Consider the following 21,278-nt stretch of genomic DNA (forward strand, 5'->3'; position numbering starts at 1 on the left):
ACCAGCCATGAGCGAGTCACTTCCTCACCATGACCATTTCCCAATTTCCTCTTGAACCAAGTTTTATTCATTGAGCGGTTGTTTGTTGGGAGGAAAGGCCCCTCACTGTTCTGGGCATATTTCGGACCCAGCTTTATTATTTCAGTTCTCAACGTGTCAGACAAAATAGCTTTTCCAGTATGCTTGTCGAGCTTCAGAAGTTCAATGTCATGCTGTTCAATCATTTCTGGTATGACAGTTCGATGCTCTTTGACACCATCCAGTTCACTAGTTTCAGAGTCGTCAGGTTCAATCTCGTCAGGTAATATCTCATCAATAAACTTAACATCACCACCACGACCATTGTCTTCCCGTCCTGTCATGTCCACGTTCTCTGTGGCAGCCTCACACTTAATCTCGTCATACTACGATTTATCTGACTTGACTTCCTCCTCGGCTTGTGACGCATTTGTACTTGATCCACCTTCGGATTCTAACAAACGTCGCAAGTGAAGGCGTCTCCAGGGAACGTGTCGAACTATTTGTTCCAGGCTTTTGAAAGAAGGGCACGAAGAACTTGCTAGACTTCTTGGCTTCCTGCGCCTCCAGATTTCGTGTCTTCTGTCCTTCAGCTTCACTTCCCTCCTTCGTGAAGAAGATTTTCATGATCTTCTTACACAACGCTCCGTAATAAGACCACCCTAGTGCTTCTCACCCATGATATTCGAAGACAGATCATACATCTGAAGAAAATTCCTGTTTTCTACTCTCCAAGGATGGCTTGTCTGACTTTAATGGAAGCTGCTCAGTGGCGCCCCCCTTCAAGTTGCGCGCAGGGCACGTGCCATACCTGCCATAACTTAGAAACGCCACTGGGGATATGCAGTGACGTGGAAATAATCCTGTACAAATACCTGACTTGTGCTTTTCAATAATCCTTATACAGAGTTGCTTGTAGTGTTCTTTTGTTTTCAGGGTGTAGGTTTTCCCTGGCAACTGACTCTTCCACAGTTGGACCTTTTGAAACATGTGTATTTTACTACAATCAATTGAAACACCTTGACTGCTCACAGGTGTCCAAAAACAGATCTCCATTTAACTAATCATATGACTTCTAAAACCAATTGGCAGCATCAGTGGTGAATTGGTGTCATATTTAAAGAGGATAAATATTTATTCAATCAATTATTTTGAGTTTTATATTTGGAATTATTTTAGGTCACTTTAAATAGATGTTTTCACTTTGACTTAAGTACTTTAATTGTTGGAAAAGACACATTTAATCAAATGTGATTGAACGTTGTGAAACAATAAAACATGAAAAGAGAGAATTTCGGAATTTACAGCACAGTACAGGTCCTTCGGCTCACAATGTTGTGTTGACCATGTAACCTACTCTAGAAAATGTCCAGTAATACCTACAACATAACCCTCTATTTTTCTAAGCTCCATATACCTATCTAATAGGCTCGGAAAGGACCCTATTGTGTTCGCCTCCACCATCTTGCTGGCAGTGCTTTCCATGCCCCAACCAGTATCTGAATGACATCCCCCTGTACCTTATTCCGAACACCTTAAAAATATAGCCCCTGGTGTTGTCTATTTCAGCCCTTAGAAAAAGCCTCTGTTTACACACAACATCAATGACTTTCATCATCTTATACACCTTACCAGGTCACCCCTCATCGTCCTACGCTCCAAGGAGGAAAGGTCAATTTCATTCACCGTATTCTCTTAAGGCATGCTCTCCAATCCAGACAATATCCTTGTAAATCTCCTCTGCATTCTCTGTACAGTATCGACATCCTTGCGTTAGTGATCTGGGCACAGTCCTCCAAGTGGGGTCTAACCAAGGTCTTATATAGCATTAACAATCATGTGGATAGTCAGAAGCTTTTTTCCCAGGGCTGAAATGGCTAACACGAGAGGGCACAGTTTTAAGGTGCTTGGATGTAGGTACAGAGGAGATGTCAGAGGTAATTTTTTTTTTACGCAGAGTGGTGAGTGCGTGGAATAGGATGCCAACGACGATGGTGGAGGCGGATAGGATAGAGTCTTTTAAGAGTCTCCTGGATAGGAACATGGAGGTTAGAAACATAGACGGCTATGTGTTACACTAGGTAATTTCTAAAGTATATATATTTACGGCACAACATTCTAGGCCGAAGGGCCCGAAGGGTTTTTGTGTTTCTGTGTTTCTATGTCTCACAGGTCTTGAACTCAATTCCACTGTTGATGAAGGCTATCACACCATACGCCTTCTTAACAACACTGTCAACTTGCTCAGAAGCTTGGAGTGCCTTATGGACACAAGCTTCAAGATTTCTCTAATCCTCCACACGGTCAAGAGTTTTACCATTAATATTATATTCTATCTTCAAATTTGATACCACTGGTCACCGTCCTCAATGCAAAATTTGTACCATGTACAACTATCGTTTGCCTTCTGTGAGCAAGCCATTTCTGTATCCAGAAAGCAACGTCTCTTGGATCTCATGCATCATTACTATCTGAATGAGCATTGCCTGGGGAACCTTACCAAATATATTACTGAAATCCATATGCACTACATCCACTGCTCTACCATCATCAATGTTTTTCGTTAAATTCTCGAAGAATTCTATTAGGTCCGTGAGGCATGACCTGCACTTGACAAAGCGATGCCAGATTATTGACGTATTCAGATTATTAGTTTCAGAATGCTCAGAAATCTGGCCTGTCAGAATCTTCTTTAACAACTTGCCCATCACGTAAGTAAAATTGACAGCTCTATAATTTACTGGGTTATCTCTGCTCTAGGGGTGGCCAACCTTTTACATTCCATGAGTCATTTTTTTTACGCATGAGTTCAACAATTGTGTCCCCACAATTCCTGTGAAAATATGTCAATACAGAATTCGCGAGTGAAAAAAATCGTATATGAACTCGTGCGTGAAATGTAGTGTTTCAGGACAATATGTCTTTATTGCATTGTTCAGTAAGTCAAAGTGCTTCTCTATAGACTCAAACCAAATATTGACATAGGTGTCAATGCCAGGCGATGTTAAAATGCAAGGAATCAGTGAGAATCAGGTGTGACTGAGAAATCTGTATAGTTCAACGACAAGAATAATAAATGTCCCATTGGTCAGCAGAAATATTTCAACCCACACTGCTGTAACACTTGTCCATTACTCAACATAGCGCCACCAGTAGTAGAAGGAAGAAAGCAGTGGGCGCTGTCCGCTCAACCTGCCTTACCATTCCCTTGATTTGTTCCTTAAAAGGAATTGCCTGAAATATAGCGAGTAGATACACTAGAGAACTCTGGCTCAATGTACAATCCAGGAAGAGAGCGGGAATGGGCTTTGAGTAACTATGGGTAGATCCGGCCGTGTCAAGATTTAAGTGGAGAGGCGCAAGATGTTTGGAAGTGTTTCCCTGAGTTTAAAAAGAAAACGGTATTATCCTTTACACCTCAATTCATGTCTGACCCTCCTGTTAACTTTGTTTGTTATAGAACAGCAAAATATGAACACAATTGTACTCAAAATGGCTGAACGGGCGGCTAGTGGAGCAGTTCCAGTGAAGTCAACAGCAGGAAAGGTCACGGGTATGTTGGTGAATTATATTAATTATTAAATATTTTTCTGACTGTGTGTCTGGGTTTTATTCAATGTCGGTACTTAACAAACTACTTGTGAAGGATCTGAGCAGAGGGAGAGAGAAGATAACTTCTCTGGGAAAACATAGTCACATGCGGAAGGAGTACAATTAATCTTTCCTCTAACAGATTGTGATGCAGATTAAAATAGCGAGTTAATCCAGAAGACAAGACATTCTGCAGATGCTGAAAGTTTTGCGCAACTAAAAGACACACAAAATTTTGGCAGAACTCAGCAGGTCAGGCAACATCCATGGAAAAGAATAAACATTTGACGTTTCGGATCAGGACCACAAAGAATAGAAAGTAATTTGGAAATATCTAGAATTTCTGTCCCCTCATTTCCAGTCCCGATTAAGGGCCTTGAACTAAAACGTTGATTATTTATTCTCTTCTATAGATGCTGTCTGTCTGACCTGCTGTTTACCCCCAGCATTTATGAGATATTCCAGAGATATGTGGAGGAAGGGATTAACCAGGCAGGCAGACAGCAACCCATAGCAAAGCGGTAGTGGTGAGCAGTAGCAGGACAGTGATGCTGATGGGTTACTATATCCGCAGGAATAAGCAGAGTTCTTTCAAAGCAGTGAGGTACATTCCTTCGGCTAAGAAAGAGCAGCTTCAACAGATGGGACTATAACCCGGTTCCCTCTCTCCCCCCGCCCCAATCCGTGCTACCTCCCCCCTCCACCTGCCAGGCCGCACCCATTCTCCCCCCGCCACGGTCTCACGCCCGTCCCTCTCAAATATATCTCATATTGTGGTTGATGATCTGGTGCACCATCTTTAGGTTCCAGGGAGAAAGTTACTGCCCATTATGCGGTCAATAATTTATCTAATGGTCATCATGTGCCTTCACAGGTCCGACCTCAGTGATCACCGAGCTCCTGGCGAGCTGGAATGATTTCCAGCTGCTGCAGTTGACGGACTTCTACCGGGACAGGCTGGAGCAGGCGATGGAAGGAGGGGTTCACGGAGTGAGTCTGGCGCTAACGGCCGAGAATCTGTTCAGCGGAGTGGAACATCGGGTGAGTAGGAGGGAGAATGAGTTTAAATTTTCGTACATTACAGAACTGATGGGTTTCGGAACACAAACTCATTGGACATTTACTTATATAAAGGAACATTTGGGAAATAAATACTGTACCTGAAATCTCAAAACATGTGAATCTGAACCAATTGTAGAAAGGGATGAGAGGACCCCGTGGACTGATGGGTAGCTGCTCAATGTTCAGAGCAAATTGAACAAGTATCTCCTTCTGAGCCTGGTGTGGGCTTACAGTATTAAATGGAAATATTCCAGTAAGTTTCAGTTTGGGAGGACCGTATAGCGTGACGGCAGGATGTCAGTCAGAACGGTGGCGTCATCTGTGGGTGCCGCAGAGGCCCCGTTCTGGGTAGAGAATATTGTTTTACAATCTCTAACTGCAAACAGTGTGAACTGGGAAATACTGCTGTGTTGTAATGCGTTGTTTCTTCTTCTTCTTCTTCTTCTCCTCCTCCTCCTCCTCCTCCTTCTTCTTTCGATGTTGACTGAGGACCTGACAGTTGTCCATGCTGCATGTCCCCCCTCTCCACGCCACCAATGTTGTCCAAGGGATGGGGCTAGGCCAATACAGCTTGGCACCGGTGTCGTCGCAGAGCAATGTGTGGTTAAGTGCCTTTCTCAAGTTCACACACACACAGCCTCACCTAAGGCTCGAACTAGCGACCTTCAGATCACTAGAACAACGCCCTAGCCACGCGCCAACACGTTGTAATGTGTAACCGCTGAATAAACCTCCAATGGAAAAGGCAACGGAAATGCATTAGGTGTCAGCCGGTAACCCGCTGTCATGTTGGACACTGGTGGATGGGGGAGATGAATCACATCATCTTTTCTGCAACTTCTCTGCGACTGTTGTAAAAACGCTCCTGACTTCTTTCTTCATCTGCGATCGTTATTTTATGATTTTTGTTTTACACCTTCAAATTCGGTGAGGAATTATTTATGGATTTGGAGCCACGTCAGTGAAGCGATCACAGACCAGCCAGGATCTCATTGACTGGTGGACCAGGTTCACGGTGAATGTCCCTCCGTGTGCTCTGCACTCAGAATGTACAGTCCATGTCCAGACAGGATCGGCACCTGTCCGGGTGACTGCTCAGTGTGATCCCGTTACAGAGCACATCATTTACTTCTCATTCTCTGTGTGAATCTGTCAGTCCCCAATATGTTCACTGTAACTCTTCACAGAAAATCTCTGATCTCGCTGATAAGGGAGAGCGGGCGGACAGTTCTAAACTCCTCCTGAGCCTGGTGATGGAGAAAGGCTCCCGCGCCCGGAGGGTGATGTGGGAAACCTTTGTGAAAATGAGGAATGGTGTCCCAAAGTACAACAAAATACTGAAAGAAATTCAGCAACATGGTGAGATAATATCAGAGATTAATTTAATTTTGGATTCAAAACATTTCATAATAACTTTACACATTTGAATTCACCTAATTGTTTGAATCCAAACAGGTTGTGTTCCGGTGCATGGACCCGTACCGAAGATTCCCAGTGAACTGAAGGGTAAGTAAAGAAACCGTTGTTTCCACCAGTGTTTCATGTTGTGTCGGGCCATATCGTTGTTGAACCACGAGGATTTGACCAAGTAAATGGTGGCACCGTGACAGTGCACAGTAAGACGCATGGAAAATGTTTGTTGCAGGGCGAGTCTTCACAGGACATTATGCGGAACAACGTAGAGATTTGGGTTTGCTGAAAGGGATCACACATCTTTGGTGCAGCAAATACAGATCCCTCGATTGGGGTCAGAAAAGAGAGGAGAGTAATCTGGAGTAGTGAAAATAAGAGAAATGTCTTCATTGCTCAAGGTGAAATCATTTCTATGCAGCCGACCAACCTCCGAAACAGCCCAGAACTAAATCACTTTTCAAAATACCCTCATAACCGACAGGTCTTTATTTTTAGAGTTGGGAGTCCATTGACGCGGTCGTCACAGAATAACAATGACAACATCCATTTAATGAAAAAAAAACAGGTAACACCCCAACTAGTCTGCTCAAGCCTAAACAGCATATTAACCCCACTCTCTTCATATCTGCTCTCCCTAGTCCAAACTGCTACAGGTATCCAGTTTCATTCCCAACTCAGTAATCCTGGGAAGTCCATCAGGAGACAGTTTTAGTGAGGATGAGATTGCGGGAAAAAAACCTCCGCTCAGTCCGCTGAAGCTGAAATTCATGTCTGCCGGTGTTGTGTGATGGGCACTGTGGAAGTCTGAGAGATGGAAATCAGGACAGAGAAACTGTCTGTTGTGCAAAGGACTGAAAATATCTACAAATAATATTGCAATTCATTAAATTATGACCGTCTGGATGGGAAGCTCACGGCATTCGTAAGCCCATCTTCTCTATGAAAATGGATCGCGGGGCAGTGAATGGGCTGAAGAGATGATGAGATTTCATAATCGCAGACTGAGTTGGATCACGCAACTGCACACTTAAGAGAGGAGAGCGTGAAGGAAAGACAGTTATTGCAGCCGATGTTTTATCTGATTATTCTCTTGAACAGCAACGTAAGGACTCTGAGTTGGAATTCTCGGTAAGGAATCCTGGTAAAGTACCATGGTTCAGCCTCTCTCATTTCCAAGAACAAATGCCAAAGATGTTATTTTTCATATGGGATCAGGAAATTTACAAACTGCTCATGTCTCTGTCACTTCTGTTAATGATTTTCCAGTCCATATAAAGACAACGAAGACCCCCAGTTTCCCTGAACCATGGATTTGGTAATTCTCCACAATTTTCCTGAAAACTTGTTCTTTATTATTCTGTATATTGTTTGCCAAGGGAACAGCCAAAGCAATGCAGTCTCCACGCCCTTTGCTGAATATGAAACAGATTATCTCCCCGATTACTGGAGAACATCATTTCCACTACTGTCACATTCTCTAAAGTAGTTATTTCACCAGTCAATGTTTTCCTACGATCCCTATTTCATCTAAATACGTTGAATAGAGAGCCCACATACTCCCAGCAGGGTCCTGAGACACTGTGAGACCATACACCGCAAAAGGGTCCTAACACGCTGTGAGACGCCGACATATTCTCTGGCAGGGTCGTTCACACACTGTGAGACAACACACAACCCTAAAAGGCTCGTAACACGCTGTGAGACCTACACAACCCGGAAAAGATCTGACACCCTGTAAGACCCCACGCACTCTGACAGGGACCCGCCACTCTATGAGACCCCACACACTCCTGTCAGGATCCTGATACACTGTGAGACACCCAGACACCCCACCTGGTCCTGACACACTGTGAGACCCCACACAACGCTGGCAGGGTCCTGAAACATTGTGAGATCCACACACCTCCGACAGGTCCCTGAGACACTGTGAGACCCCACACACCTCCGACAGGTCCCTGAGACACTGTGAGACCCCACATACCCTTGGCAAGGTCCTTTACACAGAGTGAGACTCGAAAACCTGTTATTGGGCAAATCCCCATCAGGCAGGTGGGATTGATTAAGTATCAGCTGATCAGAATTTGGCGCCGGCATGTCCTAAGGGGATTAAAGTCAACGACGGCAGCACCTGTGGATCTTGACGGGAGATGTTGTAAATTTAGTTCGAATCCTAGGTAAGGTTTATGATGTGAAATGAGACGCTGAGCTGTGGAGAGAGAACAGGTGTGTCAAACAATCCATCGGGATATAGATCAGTTGCAGATGCAGATGGGGAAATATCAGATGGAGTTTAATCCAAAAAAGTGTGAGTTTCTGCAATTCCTGAGATCAAATATATTGGGAAGTAAAGGGTAAAGGTCACGACGCTTACATCATTCATGTCCAGAGGGACCTTGATGTCCATGTCCATAGTTTCCTGAATGTGTATCTCTATGTTGCAGCTGTATAAAGTTTCGGTTTGGCTGCAGTTGGAGTATTGGTACAATTCTGACCCCCATTTCAGGAAAGATATGAAGGCCTCAGTGGGAGCTGAAGAGAGATGCAACTCACATCCTAGGTTAGAGGGCATAAACTTTAAATAGTTGTTAGGCAGATTTCGAATCATTTATTTGAAGTGCAAAGGTTTAAAGGGAGAGCATATATATTGGATTATACAATTGAGAGGTGAAGATAGAGTGTTTTCGGTGTAGATATATCATATAATAGAGTTTATTGATTTGTGGTGAGATTGGGGCAAGATGTACAGTTCATTTTCTTTTGCACAGCGTGGCGGATGCCTGCAATATGCTGCCAGGCGTGGAAATGTAGACAGATGTTAGAGATTTAGGTAGGCACATTAACATTCAGGGAATGGCGGGGGGAGGGGGAGGGGGTGGGGGTGGAGTACGGAACACCGGAGGTAGGTAGGATGTTTAATGTGGCATCATTCTGAAACCAACGTTGTGGGCCGAAGGGCCTATTCCTTTGCTGTTCTATGTTCTATGTACGTCCTGTGACAGCTGAAATCCTGCATCACCTGCTACCGAAATGCCTCAGTCTCTGCTCTCTTCTTCACCACCCGATAGGAAATCAGCACGGTTTTCAAACTTGTATTTAAAGTCATAGACCAGTAGCATCTCCCCTTTCTACCCTTTCCACAGACGCCGTCTGATCTATACTCATATCTACTCTCCCGTCCATCTACAGCTGTGCTGCAGAGAACAGGCCAACATGCTGCATAACTGTGGCGGACTGGAAGTCTGTACAATGGGTAGTGAAAACTGCCCAACGCATCACCGGCACCCCCAGCCTACCTTCCATCAGGGACGTGTATACAGAAAGGCTCCGGAAGAGGGCCAGCAGCATCAGGAAGGACCTCCCCCAATCCTGTCTATGGGCTGTTTGCCCCTCTCCCATGAGGGAGGAAGCTACGTAGCATCCACAGCAGGACCACCAGACACAAAATCAGTTACTTTCCTCAACCAGCAAGACTGGTCAACACCTCCAATGACAAAGCCACCCCTCCACAACTGACAACCCCCACCCCACCACCAGCACGATTTCTGTCAGAACCACATGAGGTCAGAGTGACTCCTGTATCTTATGTATTCATATTTATCTGCGTTTTCTTTGTTCCACATCAGATCCGAAATAACTTCTCCTTTACACCTGTTTATCTTGAATCTTGAGTCTGTTGAGTATTTGCAACCCATACTCCTTCAGGGACACGAGACCGTAGATCTGCCGTCTCGAACCATTGTCTGGAGGAACTCAGTGAGCTGAGCAGCATCTGTGATGATGGAAGCGTCTGTGTGTTGGGGAGGGGCGGATTGTCTGCGTTTTGTGTCCAAATGCTGACAGTCTGAATCCCCTGAACAAGACATTGACATTTTCTCCCCAACCAAGCACAACAGTGCACATGCTGATCAACAAACAGTGAGAGTGGAAGGGAGAGCTGCGATCTCCCGCCCTGTACCTTTGACAGAATGTCCGCTACCCTTTTCTCTACCACCATAGCCAGATCAACACTGGACTTTCAAAGTTCTTTCACAAGAACAATAATACCTGTGGTAGTAGTGGTAGGGTGTGCACTACGGAACAGTCGGGTGTCAGTAAACTACCAAGGAAATACTCACCTTTACAACACAATTAATGTGGAAGGGTGTTTATCTAGACGGCGCATCTCTGTCCAGATTGCTGTTTGTTCATCAAATTTACGTTACTGTACGAAAATCCATTGATAAAGCTGTTGGAAAAGATTCTTAGAGAAGGGATCAATGGGCATTTTGAGAATCATGGTCTGATCAGGGACAGTCAGTATGGCTTTGTGAAGGGCAGATCGTGTCTAACAAGCCTGATAGAGTTCTTTGAGGAAGTGACCAGGCATATAGATGAGGGTAGTGTATTGGATATGATCTACGTGGATTTTAATAAGGCATTTGACAAGGTTCCACACGGTAGGCTTATTCAAAAAGTCAGAAGACATGGGATCCAGGGAGGTTTGGCCAGGTGGATTCAGAATTGGCTTGCCTGCAGAAGGCAGAGTGTCGTAGTGGAGGGAGTACATTCAGATTGGAGGGTTGTGACTAGTGGTGTCCCACAAGGATCTGTTCTGGCACCTCTACTTTTCGTGATTTTTATTAACGACCTGGATGTGGGGGTAGAAGGGTGGGTTGGCAAGTTTGCAGACAACACAAAGGTTGGTGGTGTTGTAGATAGTGTAGAGGATTGTCTAGGATTGCAGAGAGACATTGATAAGATGCAGAAGTGGGCTGAGAAGTGGCAGATGGAGTTCAACCCGGAGAAATATGAGGTGGTACACTTTGGAAGGACAAACTCCAGGGCAGAGTACAAAGTAAATGGCAGGATAATTGGTAGTGTGGAGGAGCAGAGGGATCTGGGGGTACATGTCCACAGATCCGTTAAAGTTCCCTCACAGGTAGATAACGTAGTTAAGAAAGCTTATGGGGTGTTAGCTTTCATAAGTCGAGGGATAGAGTTTAAGAGACGCGATGTAATGATGCACCTCTATAAAAATCTGGTTAGGCCACACTTGGAGTACTGTGTCCAGTTCAAGTCGCCTCACTATAGGACGGATGTGAAAGCATTGGAAAGGGTACTGAGGAGATTTCCCAGGATGATGCCTGGTTTAGAGAGTATGGGTTATGATCAGAGATTAAGGGAGCTAGGGATTTGCTCTTTGGAGAGAAGGAGGATGAGAGGAGACATGATAGAGGTGTACACGATATTAAGTGGAATAGATAGAGTGGATAGCCGGCGCCTCTTCCCAGGGCACCACTGCTTATTACAAGAGGACATGGCTTTAAGGTAAGGGGAGGGAATTTCAAGGGGGATATTAGAGGAAGGTTTTTTTACTTCCTCTAATGAGATTCCTCTAATGGAGAGTGGTTGATGCGTGGAATGCACTGCCTGAGTCAGTGTTGGAGGCAGATACACTAGTGACGTTTAAGAGACTACTAGATAGGTATATGGAGGAATTTAAGGTGGGGTGTTATATGGGAGGCAGTGTTTGAGGGTCAGTACAACAATGTGGGCCAAAGGGTTTGTACAATTCTGTACTATTCTATGCTCTATGTTCTCTGTTCTAATTGAATTAATGCAATAGCTTTGAGCTAACTCTTGTGTGCTTAAATACTGAGTTCTGAGTTGAGGCATCTAACAGCTTGTCCACTGTCTGTTCCCATGGAAGATGTTCAACAGAAACACAAGGAGACTCTGCGGGCACAAACTGAAACACTGAGAGTGAACACGATCCTGATGAGGGAGAAGGTGAAGGTTTTCCAGCTGGTTGATCGATATGCTGAGCTCACGGTTATTTCCACTGTTCGAGATCTGAGACTCGTGGAACATGAGCTGCTGGCAAGAGGCAGAGACCACGAGGTGGAGAGAGTGGAGCATCTCTGCAGAGAGCTGGAAAAAATCCGGACTGATCAGTTGTTCCAGAGCAGCTTTTCTGGGAGTAAATCCAGAACCGGGAGTTCAGCAGCAGTGGCCGGAGTCCCGGGGATCGGAAAAACTACAATGGTACAAAAGATTGTTTATGACTGGGCCTTAGGGAAAATATACCAACAATTTCGGTTTGTCTTCAGTTTCAAATTTCGGGAATTAAACTCCATTAACTGTAGGATAAACCTCAGGGAACTGATTCTGGATCAATATCCTTACTTTGGGAATTTCCTGAGAGAAGTCTGGAAGAACCCAGAGGGATTGCTGTTTATATTCGATGGTTTGGATGAATTCAAACACAAAATCGATTTCGCTGACAGTCGGAGAGATACAGAACCCAAGCACCAGTGCCCAGATCCCGAGTGGTGGTGTGAAGTGTCTGACATTGTGTACAGTTTAATCCAGGGCAAGCTGCTCCCAGGGTGTTCAGTGCTGGTGACCACCCGCCCCACTGCGTTACATTTAATGGAAAAGGCAGAGATTAGTATCTGGGGTGAGATCATGGGATTTGATGGTGAGGAGCGGAAGGAATATTTTATCAGGTATTTCGAAGATCGGATGGTGGCAGCAGCTGTTTTCAAACACGTGGAGGAGAACGATATTCTTTACACCATGTGCTACAACCCCTCCTACTGCTGGATCCTCGCTCTTGCACTGGGCCCCTTCTTCATACAAAGAGTCAGGAACACCCAGCGTGTTCCCAAGACCATCACTCAACTGTACTCCTACTATATTTACAACATCCTGAAAAACCACGGCCGTGAGATTGAGAACCCCCGTGATGTGTTACTCAGGGTTGGTCAGATGGCCTTCAGGGGAGTGTTCGATAAGAAGATAATATTTACAGATGGACATTTGATCAACTACAACCTGCAGCCTTCCCAGTTCCTGTCCGGGTTCCTGATGGAGCTTTTGGAGAGAGATGATTCTCCCCGGTGTGTGGTGTACACATTCCCACACCTCACCATCCAAGAGTTTGCAGCTGCACTTGCACAATTTTTGAATCCACATCCCGGGGATATCTTCAGATTCCTCACCGAAGCCCACAACACGACAGATGGACGATTTGAGATATTTCTCCGTTTTGTTGCTGGTCTCTCCTCCCCAGTAGCAGCTCGAGGCCTGGTGGAGTTTCTGGGTCCATTTCATCATGAAACCATCTGCCGGGTGATTGACTGGGTGAAGGAGGAGGTTAGACGCCAGATTGAAAACGCAGAGAGTCAAGATAGTAAAGGGAGCCTCCTGAACACATTGCACTATCTGTTTGAGTCTCAGAATCGTGGACTGGCTCAGGACATATTGGGATCTGTGGAAACACTTTCATTCAGTGGGTTGACACTGACCCCGGTGGACTGCGCGGTCCTGTCTCATGTCATCGGACTCTGTGATACAATAAAGCACCTCGACCTGTTTCGTTGCCGCATTCAGTGTGAAGGAATCCAGCGGCTGGGACCCGGGCTGTACAAGTGCCGGGATTTGAGGTAACTTGTTTTACCAGCGAAAATGTTTCATTGTGTTGTTTCAATGTAATGGAATTTGGGTAAAGCTGTATTAAATCAGATTGTGAAGAATTGCAACAATTGCCCAGGGGATTGGTCAGTATTCTGCAGGGACGGGAGGGTTCTGTGATTCCTCGTGAAGGGATAATGGAAACTTCATCCAATCAGTGAACAACGGCCACTGGTTTGATGGTAGTAAATCACAGGAATGGCCGTGTTTCTCGCTGCCTGTGACACGTCCATCGACAATGATCCTTCTCATTGTTGCTGATACCGAGGCCGATACTGACCCAAGCAGGTGTGTCGGAGTTTCACGCTCTCTTCCTGGTGTGGTTACTACAGAGGATTAGAAGTAGAGAAAAAAATACCTCGGGTGTGTCATTACCCCCGCCTTGTGTAACTATCATTCTCATGCCAACTGTGTGACTTTGATTGCTACCCAGCCCACAAATTATCATTTCATTTGCAGGTTATGAGCTCCAATTCAGGACCACCGCTCGCATAAGTTCTACTTTCGCACCCCTCCCTCCTCTGTGAACTCTCTTCCCCATTCCCCTTCCTCTTGTCGTGTCTATCTTCCCCATCTCCTTCTCCCTGTCGAATCTCTCCTCCCCCTCTCCTTTACTCCTGTGATATCTCTTTTCTCCATCGCCCTTCCTGCTGTCGGATCAAGCATTCCGATCCGCCTTTCCACCTGTGGGATCGTTCTTCCCGATCCTCCATACCTCATGAGGGATCTCTTCCCCAATGCCTCCTTGCTCCACCTCCATCCCTTTTCCGCAGGTGTGGACTCTTTTACTTCAGGAACATTTTTCTAACCGCTAGGAAATAGGACAGAATATGTAGAGTTTACAGTGTCACACCGACAGACCAAATTACTGACATTCGGTGAATACCCTGGAGCAGGTCAGTGAGGGACATTGACAGTGATGGGAACTCCGATCAGTGACTTATTGAAGGGCTAAATGCTCCCTGAAATATCCGAGTGAGCGAAATTCCCTCAGACCCACGGTTTGAATCACGGTTCATCAATTTGTCTGTTTGTGTTTAGACTTGCGGGGAATAAACTGGGAGATTCAGGAGTGAAAGTGGTGTCTGCGGCTCTGAGGAACCCGGAGTGTAAAATACAGGAACTAGTGTAAGTACCAGACTGTGGGAGATTGTGCTTACAGTCACTGGGTGCCTGACACTGAACATTAATAAAATCAGTAATTGTGTTACGGATAAATACTGGGAATTTCTACCGCCGCCTGTCTCTCTGTGTTCTTCATCCTCACTCTCTTTCATCTCCAGGCTGATCAATGTTGGTCTCTCAGATTCCGGTGTCGAGGATCTCGTCTCGGCTCTCCGTGCAAACCGTTCACTGACGTTGCTGGACCTGGCATTAAACTCGCTCACAGACCGATCAATTCCTGCTCTTCGCCCCCTCATTTTGACACACCCGAGTCTGAATTGGATCGGGTGGGTGCTTGTGTTAATGATTAATGTGATAAAATAAACGCGGATCCGCGGGTTTTGTAGTGATATTTGTCTGTGTCTTGTTCAAACATTAATCTGAATCCCCTGCTACTGACAGTCTGTTTATTTCCTCTGTATTCTTCCATCTGTTTCAGGCTGGTGGAGAATCAGTTCAGTCGGACCGGGGAGAAGGAACTGAGATCTATGCAGGAACCCAGAACCGGACTGACAGTGAAATTGTGATCATCTGAATGTGTGAACATCCACCCACCCCACCACTCCCGTGGGATGAGGACATTTTGGCCGATTTCCCTCCATCTCCTTTAACTCATAGCCTCCCCTTTAACTGCCGCGTTCCAGGTTTAATTCCCAACAGCTGTATCACAAGCACAACCCCACACCAGCAGAGCGCTCTGTGCGTCAGAGGCGGTCCCGCAGTGATGTATTCCGCCCCCTCTTCAATGGTGCTGCTGCCGCCGGATGATCGGGTTCGAGAAGTCCCCCGTGGAATCCCGGGAAATTACAAAGACAGGAAGAGCCCGGGGGAGAGATTCAGTATGTGACACCAATGTTCCGGGGTAGGATTATCCGGGGAGAGAATCGTTTTGCTTACTTTCAGCAGAGGACGGTGCATTCCGCAATCTGGCAGATATAATGATGTTAAATTGACAAATCCTACGGCAGTGACCCTGGATCTGCAGCGATCTCGGACACAGCCCTGAAGTGTAATTTTGTAATCATCGGTTCCCCGATGCAGAGTGTCGGTGAGAAACGGGGCTGATTATTCAACCTGTCACTCGTTGTCGCCTGACAGTTAATTGAGTGTGACTGTGAAAGAGGTTGCAGCCCCTGTTTGTGTATCTGATGTGGATATGTTTCAGCCCCACGCTGGTCATATACGGGCACCCAGTACAGAAGGGGTCGGGTCACGAGGAGGTGTTCCTGGTGGGTTTACCCCTGGGCCGGGCCAAAATGGTCATTTATGGGTCCATACGGCGGTAAGTGGAGGGCTATGCCCGTCCGACTCCTTGCCCCCATCCAAGGATGCGTTCGTGCCCGGCTGTCCTTGGTGAGGGAGCATACGGTCGCTATGGGTACACTGGGGGATTTCCGGGAGCGATGGACACCACAGGAAATTGACTGTTTAATAGACGGTAGTAACCATTTTTTAAACTGAGTGTACTCACTGCCTTGTAAAATCTGAGTGGTTGCACCTTATGTATTTGTTGTGCAAATAAACTTCTGAGGTTTGTAAATTAAAAAAAAAGGTGAGCAGCTTACTAATTCCCGGAGGTCACACGTTGTTTAATTTATATTTGTCATGATCAACTCAGTAGACGGTTGTAACGCCTCGTCCACGCAGACAAAACCAAATGAAGAGATTAGAAGTTCCGATAAAATATCTGCATGAGTCCACAGAGGTCCTGAAGAGGATAGGGATGCGGTGGGACACCGACATTAAACATGTGGTGAAGCACCACCCCTCCACACACTCCCAGGGTCAGATGCAGACTGAAGCTCTCTCCATACCGTCCCATCACACATTACCAGGGTCAGACACAGAGGAACCCCCTCACACCGTCCAATCAAAAATAAAGATCCCTGGTCAGACACAGCGTTAGTACACCTCTGCACCATCCAAAACAACTCACCAGTTATCAGACACAGAGCACCGTCCCATCACAACCCTCCATCGTCAGACACAAAGTGCAGCTCTGTCGGCACCGTCCTGACACACGAAACCAGGATCAGACACAATGCGAGTCTCCCTCCGCACTGTTTCATCACAGACTACCACAGTCTGATTCAGAGAGAAGCTCCCTTCGACAAAGCAAGTCCTTCAGAGTACAAATTGCTGACTTCTACAGATAAAAGTGGTTTATACTATATCAACCAGCTGATATTGGTGGAGCAGAAACAGGAATGTTATCACCATCGGCACATGACAATTGATCTACATGATAGCCCTGATTAAGGAGACCTGAGGATGGAACAAGTGTTCCAAGAAGATGGGAACAAGCCCTATAGCAAGGGGGGGGCGATTTTCAGTCCTCTCATCCTGAGAATCAGGGAAGTTTTGTCAAAAAAAAACCAAAGGAAAAGTAAGATAAGACCGTGCTTGTCTCTCTTTTCGTGAATCGAAAATGGGTGAGAAAAGACGGGCAGATTGAGTCCAAAGACAATTGTGATCCTAGACTGGATGGGTTAAAAGACCAGATACAAAATATGGACATAAAATATTTTAATATTTGAACTGGAAATAAGAGCAGATATTACCCTTGTGCGTTACGGGTTTAATTAAACATGAAGAGAATAATGTATGTTACTGCGATGGCATCAGCCATGACAGGGGCCATGGTCAGTCTTGTTCCAGAGCCAGTAGAGCGGACAAATGTGTCAACAGTGATGTCGTTGCTTGGAAAAACTCAGTGGACAGAAACAAATCATCTGAACGGACACAGGGAATACGATCTAACAACGGAGAAACTGAGAATATAAACTTGTATTATACTGAGGAGATGGCTTAATATGCATGGACAAAAGGAACAGTTCCTATGCCATAAAACTCTACAGGTGACATTATTCAGTATAACAGATAGAATATATGAGTGAGTATCTAGGTCCAGTTATTAAGCAGCCTTGAGGTACTGATGGCCATCATAAGATTACAATTCAGTGTGATCGTAGTCATGTATATATTGAGTGGGGCGGTGATCTGGGGTGGTCAGCCAAATAGTTTCTCAAAGGTTGCTTCGATCATTATAAACTGTCCACAGGGAAATTTAGTAAACGGTGAGAGTAGAATGGGGAAGGCATTAAGAGACAATCAGATGAGGCTTTGGCATGAGCCAAACCTTTTCCACGTATTCAATACTGTTAGAAAAATCACTACTCTATATCCACAAGCGACGGAAACTACACCAGAGCCTAAATGTAGGGAGACCCAGAGTAATACTAACGGGGTAGGATTAGAAACATAGAAACATATAAAACATACAGCACATTACAGCTCATTCGGCCTTCAAAGTTGTGGCGAACACGTCCCTACCTTAGGAATTTCTAGGCTTACCTATAACCCTCTATTTAACTAAGTTCCATATAGCTATTTAAAAGCCTCTTAAAAGACCCTATCGTATACGCCTCCAACACCGTTGCTGGCAGCCCATTGCACGCACTCACCACTCTCTGGATAAAAAAGTTACCCCTGAGATCTCCTCTGTACCTACTCCCCTGCACCTTAAAAGTGTGTCCTCTTGCAGCAACCATTTCAGCCCTGGGGAAAAAAAAACCTCTGACTATCCAGACGATCAATGCCTCTGATCATCTTGTACACCTCTATCAGGCCACCTTCTCATCCTCCTTCGCTCCAAGGACAAAAGGCCGAGTTTACTCAACCTATTCTCATAAGACATGCTCCCCAATCCAGGCAATTCTTGTTTTCAAGAAGGAGCTAGATAGGTATCTTATGGATAGGGGAATCAAGGGATATGGGAACAAGGCAGGAACCGGGTATTGATAGTAGATGATCAGCCATGATCTCAAAATGGCGGTGCAGGCTCGAAGGGCCGAATGGTCTACTTCTGCACCTACTGTCTATTGTCTATCCTTGTAAATCTCCTCTGCACCGTTTCTATGACTGCCACATCCTTCCTGTAGAGAGGAGACCAGAACTGAGCACAGTACTCCAAGTGGGGTCTGACCAGGGTCCTATATTGCTGCACCATTACGTCTCGGCTCCTAAATTCAATTCGACGATTGATGTAGGCCAATACAACATGCGCCTTCTTAACCACAGAGTCAACCAGCTGCTTTGAGTGTCCTATCGACTCGGACCCCAAGATCCCTCTTTTCCTCCACACTGCCAAAAGTCTTACCATTAGTACTATATTCTGCCATGATATTTGACCTACCAAAATGAAGCACCTCACACTTGGTTGGATTGAACTCCATCTGCCACTTCTCAGCCCAGGTTTGCATCCTACCAATGTCCCGCTGTAACCTCTGACAACCCTCCACACTATCCAGAACACCCCAACTTTTGTGTCATCAGCAAACTTACTAACACATCCCTCCACTTCCTAATCCAGAATATGATAAGTCTACAACCACTCTTTGCCTTCTGTGAACAAGCCAGTTCTAGATCCACAAAGCAATGTCCCCTTAGATCCCATGTCTCCTCACTTTCTCAGTAAGTCTTGCATGAGATACCTTATCAAATGTCTTGCTGAAATCCATATACACTGCATCTACTGCTCTTCCTTCATGAATGTGTTTGGTCACATCCTCAAAAATTCAATCAGGTTCGTAAGGCACGACCTGTCTTTGACAAAGCCATGCTGACTCCTAATCATATTATACCTCTCCAAATGTTCACAAATCCTGCCTCTCAGGATCTTACCCATCAACTTACCAACCACTGAGATATGACTCACTGGTCTATAATTCCCTGGGCTATCTCTACTCCCTTTCTTGAATAAAGGAACAACATCCACATCCCTCCAATCCACCGGAACCACTCCTATCCCCATTGATGATGCAAAGATCATCGCCAGAGACTCAGCAATTCCTCCCTCGCCTTCCACAGTAGCCTGGGTTACGTTTTGTCGGATACCAGTGACTTATCCAACTTGATGCTTTCCAAAAGCTCCAGCACATCCTTTTCTTAATATCTACATTCTCAAGCTTTTCAGTCTACTGCAAGTCATCACTGCAATCACTAAGATCCTTTTGCATAGTGAATACTGAATTAAAGCATTCATTAACTACTTCTGCTATTTCCTCCAGTTCCATACGAATTTTCCTACAGTCACACTTGATAGGTCCTATTCTGTCACGTCTTGTCCGCTTGCTCTTCACATACTTGTAGAATGCCTTGGGGTTTTCCTTAATTCTGCCCGCCAAGGCCTTCTCATGGTCCATTCTGGCTCTCCTAATTTCTTTCCTAAGCTCCTTCCAGTTAGCGTTATAATCTTCTGGATCTCGAACATTACCTAGCTCTCTGAACCTTTTGTGAAGTTTTCTATTCTTCTTAACTAGATTTATTACAGCCTTTCTACACCACGGTTCCTGCCCACTACCATAACCTCCCTGTCTGATTGGAATGTACCTGTACAGAACTCTACACAAGTATCCCCTGCATATTTGCCATATTTCTTCAGTACCTTTCCCAGAGAACTGTTTCCAATTTAAATCTCCAATTTCCTGCCTCATAGCCTCATAATTACCCTTACTCCAACTAAAAGTTTTTCTGACTTGTCGGTTCCACTCTCTCTCCAATACAATTGTAAAGGAGATAGAATTATGATTACAATCTCCAAAAATTTCTACCACTGAGAGATTTGCCACCTGATCAGGTTCATTTCCCAATACCAGATAGAGTACAGCCTCTCCTCTTGTAGGCTTATCCACATACTGTGTCAAGAAACCTTTCTGAACAGACCTAAGAAACTCCACCCCATCTAAATCCCTTGCTCTAGGAAGTAATTGAATGAAGGAAATAATGCATACTGCTTTCATAGGACAGTGTAGATGAGCTTTATGGTGGGGAGGGCTTTACCCCCGATAGACTGGAACATATACTCGCTTTTTTGTTGGATTTTCGTACATGGGTATTGGTGTCTCCAGACTGTGCTATGACAGACCCCTTCAATATAATCTCCACCGCACTTTTATGGAAGTTTCTCAAAGCTTTATACGGCATGCTATGTTTTTGGTAAACTTCTATGAAAGTAGAGTTAGTACAATTGTTCCTTCAATTCGGAGAGGCTCATTGACCTCCTTGTTCTTTCTCAAGAGACATCTCCTTGATCTTTCTGACATTAAGTGATAGCTTGCTGTGGCACCTCTCAGCCCGATTATCAGTGTCTCTCCTATATGTAGATTCATCATCACCACCTTTGATTCAGCTAACAACAGTGCCGTCAGCAACAATGGAGTCATGGCGTTGGAGCTGTGTTTAGCGTGATGGACAGAAGAGCAAAGGGAATAGAGAAGAATCTGGGCACACAGCCTTGTGGTACACCTATGTTGAGGGGAAATCTCTGGAAGATGTTGTTGCCAATCCTTATGGACTGGGGTCTGCAAGTGAGGAATTGGATATCTAAATGCACAAGCAGATACTGAGGTCTCGGGCTTGCAGTCAATTCATTAGCTTTATGTGGATGAGAGTACAGATTTATATTATTATATTATAATAGAGTTGGCGCGTGGCCTAGTGGATAAGGCATCGGTCTAGTGATCTGAAGGTCACTGGTTCAAGCCTCAGCTGAGGCAGCGTGTTGTGTCCTTGAG

At 45.2% G+C, this 21,278-nt stretch overlaps 1 protein-coding gene across 1 annotated transcript in view; it reads left to right on the plus strand.

The window, feature by feature from the left end:
* LOC140722928 (NACHT, LRR and PYD domains-containing protein 3-like) overlaps window positions 1–16,186 on the plus strand; it is a 35,212-nt gene extending 19,026 nt beyond the window's left edge. Inside the window, exons 5-12 of the mRNA XM_073037558.1 lie at window positions 3,479–3,571; window positions 4,484–4,650; window positions 5,859–6,030; window positions 6,127–6,177; window positions 11,774–13,511; window positions 14,581–14,667; window positions 14,823–14,990; window positions 15,143–16,186. Coding sequence (XP_072893659.1) covers window positions 3,479–3,571; window positions 4,484–4,650; window positions 5,859–6,030; window positions 6,127–6,177; window positions 11,774–13,511; window positions 14,581–14,667; window positions 14,823–14,990; window positions 15,143–15,230 — 2,564 coding nt within the window. The 3' untranslated portion in view covers window positions 15,231–16,186. The remainder of the gene's footprint in view (window positions 1–3,478; window positions 3,572–4,483; window positions 4,651–5,858; window positions 6,031–6,126; window positions 6,178–11,773; window positions 13,512–14,580; window positions 14,668–14,822; window positions 14,991–15,142) is intronic.
* Window positions 16,187–21,278: the final 5,092 nt, after the last annotated feature.

This window comes from Hemitrygon akajei, unplaced genomic scaffold (assembly GCF_048418815.1).
Source record: "Hemitrygon akajei unplaced genomic scaffold, sHemAka1.3 Scf000093, whole genome shotgun sequence".
NCBI classification, from domain to species: Eukaryota; Metazoa; Chordata; class Chondrichthyes; order Myliobatiformes; family Dasyatidae; genus Hemitrygon; species Hemitrygon akajei.